The sequence below is a fragment of the Trypanosoma grayi genome, assembly GCF_000691245.1.
Source record: "Trypanosoma grayi strain ANR4 Tgr_499_V1, whole genome shotgun sequence".
In the NCBI taxonomy this organism is placed as follows: Eukaryota; Euglenozoa; class Kinetoplastea; order Trypanosomatida; family Trypanosomatidae; genus Trypanosoma; species Trypanosoma grayi.
This window is the reverse complement of record NW_008826118.1, coordinates 5,324-12,753: the sequence shown is the minus strand read 5'-3', so window position 1 is coordinate 12,753 and position 7,430 is coordinate 5,324. Positions and strand designations below refer to the sequence as shown.

Sequence of the window (7,430 nt, the reverse complement as noted above, 5' to 3'; positions counted from 1 at the left end):
TATATATATATATATATACATGCCTGTTCATGTTGCTCTCCGTCTGTACATATTCCTGTCTTATCTGTGTGTGTTTCTGGTTGAAGATTTATTTCCCATTTAGACGTTTTGCTCTCTGTTTATTTGTGTGTGTGAGTGTGAGTGTGGATGCCATCCTGTTTGGTGTGCCTGTGTTTTTCATCCCGCACTGCCGCTGTGCGCACCTAGAGGCATACCGAAGGGGTGACGTGCCAGCTGCGTGACGACAACGGCGTGAGTAGCCGTGCGGGGGGAGGGTAGATAGGAGAAGAAACAAGAGTACGCGAGAAAAGAAAAACGTTTGAGGCGGGCGTGTGGAGCAGATGTAAAAGAGCGCATGCTGTGTTACTGTGACATCGCGTAAATGAACACGTTGAGAGCTACGGAGCGAAGCGCAAAGCAGATTACCCCCACCCACCAAAGAGAAGAAAATAATAACAAAAAAAAGATTTGAAGCAAATAAATATGTGGAGAAGAAAAAAAATCATGTTCAATCACGAAACCCGATCCTGGTGCATTCTGTCATTTCCCCCATTACTGTTCGCTGTATTTATTATTGTTGTATGCAGCAGGTGACACGGGAAAAAGTGTGGGTTAAACGCCTACACCGCACACGCGTATCGGGGAGGCATATAGATGACAAGGTACAATTAATGAATGCGTTAAGCGCTGTGTGGGCTTGTGTGTGTGTGTGTGTGGCAGTGCGAGACTGGCGTCGGGTGGAGTAGGAATGACTGCAGCCGTGGTGCACAGGCGAGCACTGGTGGTGAGAATGGGATGTAATGAGTGACGGGAGAAAATGAGATAACGTGGGATGACCAACCACATTGACGTGCGGCAAACTTAGTGCAGATATAAAAGAGGATGCGAAATGCGAGGGAAGAAAAAGTGAAGAAAAAGGACGTGAATATGTGGGGGAGTGTTGGAACGTGGGCAGAGCCACTCCCCCCCCNCCCCCCCCTCGGCGCTCCGCATGAACAAAACATGCACAGCGCCTTCCCACTTCGCCTCTCCCCCGTCGTGGTGTCTCGGCGCACCCCCACCCCCACGGATAAATGCCAGAAAACGAAATGTGGTGCTAAAGAAGAGTGGAGTTGTGGGAAGCTGCCGCTTGTCGTTGGCAAAACATCTTTCTACGGTTTGCTTGCTTTGGTCCACCTCCAACGGTGTTTCTGTTGACATTCCTGCTCTCTGGGCCGTGTAGGACTCACAAGGCGCGGTGTCCGTTCCCGACGCTGGCGGTGCGTGTTTTTCCTTTTTTTTTTGGCCCCTTGCCTGACTGCATGCGTGTGCATCACACAGCACACTGCGACAGCAGCAGAGGTCTCTCACCTTCCATTGTTTTGCCGTGCTTGTGGTCCTTTTTTTATGCTGTAAACCGGACGGATGGGGGGAGCGAGAAGGAGAGAGGGAGAGAGCCATAAATAATGGCCATTATCCATGTGATAAGCGAGACCGACAGGAGGCGTGTCGACAAGCAAAACAAAAATAAGAACATCTATGCAATAGTAAACAAGAACAAACAAGTTTTACGGGCCTTGTGGCAAAAGAACGAAAACAAAACGAACACAAGCCTCCTCCCCACGTTGGACAACATGTGAAGAAGAACAACTCTCACTTCCTCCTCCTTATCTATGTGATGAGAATTAACTTTTTTTTTTCGCGGGTTTTTGTCTTCTGTGTTGCTTGCCTGCCCATTGAAGTTAACATTCAGCGCATAACATTGTTTGCCCAGTAATGACTAGCGAGGACGCGCTTGAGCTGCCGCCGGCGACGCTCTTCCGCTGCCCGCCATGCCTCGCCCTCCCAACAGCAGACCCACACGCCCTCGCGGTGGAGTGCATGCTTCGCTTTGTCGGCGCGCACTACGTGAAGCGCGACGCTCCACTGCCCGTTGCACTTGAAGTTGCCGCTAGCAGCGGGAGCAGCAAGATGGTGCGGTACAGTGGTCTCGCTTCGTGTCTGCAGTCCATTGAGAACAGCACACGCCTTGACGCGGAAGCCCTTTCGCACGAGCAGCGTACCCTCTCGCTATGTGTGAAGGCGCTGGTTGAGAATGAACTCCTCCCCGCGTTCGTGTACATCACTCACAGTGACACACCTCTATTCAAGAATGCAATTCGGAAAGGTGTTGTGCCAAAAGTTGCAACCGCGTGGCAGCGGCTGCGTGGGACGTACCGCTGTGGTGTCCTTGAGAAAAGTGCGTGCTGTGGGCGTTACAGCAACCTCGAGGAGGCCCTTGAGAGGATGGAAAGTGGCCTACGCGCCCTGGAGACGCTGCACGTTGCCAACGCCAAGGCTGCTGGTAACTTTCTTTTGGGAACTGAGCGTCCGTGCGGCGCTGACGCATTGGCGTACGCCGCGGCATCATCGTTCTTGCACGCCGACTTCGTCAGCAACTGCGCATCGGGCGCCGTTGTGCGGGCGCAGCGGCGGGTGAAGGAGGAGTGCCCGGCGCTGCTCGAGTACGTAGAAAGACTGCGGCTGCTCTATTTTGAAGAGTACAGTGGCTTCTACACACTGCGGGCGACGGGAGGGCCCGATGCGACGGCTGCCGACCCAAAGCACGCAATGGACGAGACGTTCCGTCAAGGGCGGTGGGCGGTGCTCGCGTGGACTGCGGGATTCGCCGCGGTGTACTTCGTGCTGACGAACGCCGAACTTATTCTGGCGCTGCTGTCGGAGTTCGACGGTGAGGAGATGTTGGAGGAGGAGGAGGAGCAACACTAGGAGCGGAAAGGAGAGAAACGCGTAGATGGGGAGGTGTGGAGTGTTGTGTCACACATGCTTACATTGCCTGTAATAGGCGTTTTTTTTTNTTTTGCGCTGGGGATCTGTGGCGGCGCTCCGTCCTTATACGTCTGTGTGTGTGGGTGTGTGTCACGTGCCACAACGATGTGTAAGCGTTGGCACCGCAACAGCTGTGCTCCTGCCTTCCTTTTGCCTTTCGTCCTTCGTGTAGGTTGTATCTTTGTTGTCCCAATCTTGAAAGCCCCATATTTATTTTTTTTTGAGTCTCTTTCCTTGTGGTTTTTTTTTGTTTGGTTTTCCCTTTTTCTGTGGGGGTGGTTGCAGCTAGGAGGTACTCTTGCTTAAGGCCGTAGGACGTAAGCAGCTCGGCGCAATGCAAGGCAGCTGGGCGATTCTGAAGAAGAACTGCACGAACTTCTTCCCTGGTGTGGCGCTCTTCGCCAGTCAAACACAGGAGGCGCTCAATATATGGCTACGCATCTATAACCGTCAGCTCAAGTACGGGCCACAAGACTTCGTGGAGCAGAGCGAGACGTACTCGCCCGACTACCACAAGCGCTTCCACTCGCAGGACAAGAACATGTGGGTCGACAAGGAGCTTAGCCAGGAGGTGTCGCAGAAGGAGGTGGCGAAGCTGATGACATACAAGCTGGACATGTGGCGCATGGTGCACTGCACCGGCTCCGCGCTGGTCGTTGGCGGCTACGCACTGCCCTTCGCTCTCTTCTGGCTGGCCAACGACACGTGGGTGCCGTCCTGTTTCAACCGCACCCCAGAGGAGCTCAAGGCGTGGCGCCACGCGCAGGACTTGTACCGCTACCGCAGCGCCCCGTCGTACCTCACCGACACGAAGTGGCACTTCGACTTTCACGCATACCCGTGGAACGAGACGCAAGAGCGTGCATGGGACGACCTCTTCGAGAAGAACGATGTGCGGCGTGACCCCAAGCTGGTCCGCCACGCCGCGGAGATGTACGATGGATTCATTAAGTTCGAGCTCATCCGCCGCAAGTCGCTTCGCCACCTGAGCCGAAGCATGAACATCCCCACCTTTCCGATGCTTACTCGGCTCTGCAACGGTACCCGTGTGCGTGACTACTGGAACCTCGCGTGGTGTGAGGACCACATGGTCATCACACAGAAGCTGCACGAAAAGATGACGGACGAGGAGTTGTACGACTACGCGTGGCGCCGCTTTCTTGCCCCGTACGACAAGAACCTCACCCGTGAGGAAGTTATGGAGCGTGTGGAGTCATACTTCGCCTTTCTTGGTCCCGATTTTATTGAGACGGGGAAGGCGCCGAACCTTGTCATTCTGACCAACTACGTGCTCGGCTACTACAACGACCCAGCGTTCCTCGTGGAAGACATCTCGGAGCTCGACAAGAATGACTATGACCACCTTGCCAGCTGGGGCAAGGACGCATTCCTGCGCCGTCTGGAGTTTGAAAACGGTCCGCTGCGCGACCAGGTAGAGGCGCACACGCAGAAGCTCCTGGAACAACGCGCCGCCGCCGCCAAAAAGGCGCAATCAGACAGCGCGGCCACGACGGCAGCTTAGCGTGAGGAGCCGTGATGCAGGGGAATGGGGGGGGGTGCACACAGTACACACATGCGTACTCCCATACACACGCATGCATTTGTATATGTATATGCACCCGTGTGTGTGTGTGTGCGTGTGTTTATTGGTGTGCGTCTCTCTCTCTCCCCCCCATCTCTGTCTGGATGTCTGTCTGGGTGTTAGCGTCTGTGTGTATGGGGCATTAGGGGAAAAGGAAAGGAATGGGGGAAAAAGAGAAGAAGGAAATGATGAGCAAGACACGGAAAGGCGACGGCAAACGAAAAGAAAAGCAAAGAAAAACAAAAGGGAGCCCAACTTCAAGGTAGTGTCTTTCATCATTCACGGTTAGTGGAGAAGGTATGCGTGTGTGTGTGTGTGTGTGTTTATGAAAGGATGCCTACTTGTGGGCTTCGCCGTTGAGGCGGAAGGAGTCGCTGGCGGAGACACGTCAGTGGTATTGAATAGTGGAGTGGGCCTCCTCCTTTCATTGGAGGGCACAGCACAAATATGAGACTTGTAGTGTCGTGCTCAGACAAGGACTCATGCACAAGCACCTGTTGTCTGTATTCTTACTCCCCTTCTCTCACTCCCCCAACGGCAGAGGGCCCCGGGCGTCTTGCATCCAACGTTATGTGTCTTCTTTCTTTCGTTCTTTCTTTTTTTTTTTCTTTTGGTTTTACCTTCCCTCCATCATTCTCATCGTTGCACTCAGGGGGTTGTAGTGCTACCGCCTGCAAAGAAAAAGAGAACGAGACGAGAAAAGAAAGGATCATACAACGCATAGAAAGCGTGACGCTTTCGTTATTGTTTTTTTTTTTTTGTTTTTGGCTTTCGGAGTTCATTTCAGAGTTGTTTTGAGGCATGGGCTGCTGCTGCTGCTGCTCTCGGAAGACAACCGATGTGCCGGAGAAGTATGAAGAGAACCGCAGCTGTACCGACGTCATTTTTGCAGTTCTCTTCATTGCCGCCTGGGGCGCCTTCATCGCGCTCGGCGTCATCGCCTTTAAGGGCGGTGACATCAAAGCCGTTGTGAATGGGAACGACTACCTTGGCTATTACTGCGGCGAAGGTGAAGCGCCGGAGGGCTTCGCTGGATCTATTCCCGCCGGAGCGCCGTTTCAAAGCAGCAACTGGGGGGAGAACAAGTACTCCTGGTACCCGGTGCCGCTTTCGAAGGGAGTGAAGGAGGTGCTCAACGTGCCGAGCTACGCAAACCTCGGTGTGTGCGTGCAGACATGCCCCAGGGTGGACGTTGACGCACTAAAAGATTTCCTCGATAACTCCACAGATCCGAATCCAGAGTCCTTAGCGCGCATGACGGTCTATTCGTACGGCAAGACAACCATCGACGGCGCCACCGTGAACCCTGCTTCCAAGATGTATGTGCTGTACGACACGGCTAAACTGATCCGCAAGTGCCTACCGTCGGTTGTGCAACCACTGGAGGTGCAGAACGAGTTGGCCCCGTCTCCTGTCGTGGAGAAGGTGTACACCTTTGCCATGCAGGGCGTGCATGAGGTGGAGAATAGTTGGCGCGTCCTTGTTATTGAGGTGTTCATTTGCCTGGTGCTGTGCTTCCTTTTCATTTTCCTGATGCGGTTCCTCATTGGCTTCGTGGTGTGGTTCGTGCTGCTGGGCGTCTTCTTCCTGCTGGCTGGCGGTGGCGCTATTTCCTTCTTCTTGTATCATACGAAGGGAGAGAGCTCCTACCTGGAGGTTTCTGGTATACGCGACTATGCTACACTCTTTTTGGTTCTGGCCATTGTGCTATGGGTGTTGGCGTTAGTTTACCTGTTCATTATTCTCTCGCTGTGCTCCAAGGTCCGCCTCGTGTGTGCCATTATCAAAATTGCTGGTCGCGTCTTGGCCTCTGGGCCGCTAATGCTCGCAGTACCGATGGTAACCTGCGTGCTCATCATCGGTGTGCTGGCGTGGTCAGTTCTTATTGCCATCTGTCTCTTCAGCGCGAAGGAGAGGGGTACTGAACTGTCGCTTGTGCCTGTTACAGATGCGCTGCAGTACGAGGGCGCTCCGGTCGTGAATGTGAGCGGTACCGAATTCTACAAAGTCGCGACGGGTGTTCTCAACTCAAAGACGTCGATGGAGTACCTTATGATCGCCGATCTCTTCGGCTTTCTGTGGACGATGGGCTTCCTCAGCGCGGTGTGTTTCACAGTCATCTCCTTTGTCTCCATCTTCTGGTACTTCTCGAGTCTGGAAGACAGCGAGAAGGCGGTTCCTGCCTGTGGAGTCTGCAAAGCCGTCTGCTGGACGTTGTTCTACCACGCTGGTACCCTTGCACTTGGCTCCCTGCTGGTCGCCATTGTGCAGACGTTGCGCTTCATACTCTCGTATTTCGCGAAGAAGGCGAAGGTGGCAGTGGAGGATAACCACGTGATCAGGTGCTTGATGTGCTACTTGGAGTGCTTCCTCGCCTGCTTTGAACGTGTACTCTCTGTGATCAACAAGAATGCGTATGTGATGATGTGTCTGACCTCTCAATGCTTCTGCGTTGCTGCGTGTAATGCAATCGGGCTCATTCTGAGCTACGCCGTGGAGCTGCTTTTCCTTGGTTGGATCGTGGAGGTGGTGATGTTCTTTGGGAAGCTCTTCGTCGTTGGTGGCTGCTGCGTCTCGGGATACTTCCTCTGCACCGTGTCATCACTCGCGCCGGAGGTGGAGGTGAAGGTGATGCCCCTCATTGTCATTGCCATCATGGCGTACTTTGTCTGCAGCGTCTTCTTCAGTGTCTACAGCTCCTCTGCGGACGCCTTGCTCGTGTGCTACTGCTACGACCGCAAGGTAAACGAGTCTCGCGCCATGTACTACGTGCCGGCGGAGCTCGAGCACCAGATCGCCGACTACTCGCAAAAGGACAAGCTGCGCGACTTCAACGCGAGGCAGGAGGCGGCGCACCAGGAGGGGGAGCAGCAGCCGCATGGCTGAGTGGGCGCGAGGGGGAGGAGGGGGAGAGGGAAGAGGAGGGGGGCGCTGCGCGTCAGCCCTCTGCAGCCCCCACTTGCGGGGTGACTGCTGGCACGATATGTATGGGCGTTGATTCATCTCGGCCAAGGAGAGCGTTAACCGGTGGAAGCAAAAA

General features: G+C 54.2%; 3 protein-coding genes across 3 annotated transcripts; all 3 read left to right on the top strand.

Annotated features, from left to right (window-relative positions):
• Positions 1–1,755: 1,755 nt before the first annotated feature.
• On the top strand, positions 1,756–2,748 carry DQ04_04991040 (hypothetical protein; the record flags this gene model as incomplete). Its single annotated transcript, XM_009313913.1, has 1 exon — positions 1,756–2,748. The coding sequence occupies one exon, from the start codon at positions 1,756–1,758 to the stop codon at positions 2,746–2,748; it is 993 nt and encodes a 330-aa protein (XP_009312188.1).
• A 394-nt stretch (positions 2,749–3,142) lies between these two features.
• DQ04_04991030 (hypothetical protein) lies at positions 3,143–4,330 on the top strand (the record flags this gene model as incomplete). Its single annotated transcript, XM_009313912.1, has 1 exon — positions 3,143–4,330. The coding sequence occupies one exon, from the start codon at positions 3,143–3,145 to the stop codon at positions 4,328–4,330; it is 1,188 nt and encodes a 395-aa protein (XP_009312187.1).
• Positions 4,331–5,191: 861 nt separating this feature from the next.
• Positions 5,192–7,276, top strand: DQ04_04991020 (solute carrier family 44 protein member 2; the record flags this gene model as incomplete). Its single annotated transcript, XM_009313911.1, has 1 exon — positions 5,192–7,276. The coding sequence occupies one exon, from the start codon at positions 5,192–5,194 to the stop codon at positions 7,274–7,276; it is 2,085 nt and encodes a 694-aa protein (XP_009312186.1).
• Between the last annotated feature and the right edge of the window lie 154 nt (positions 7,277–7,430).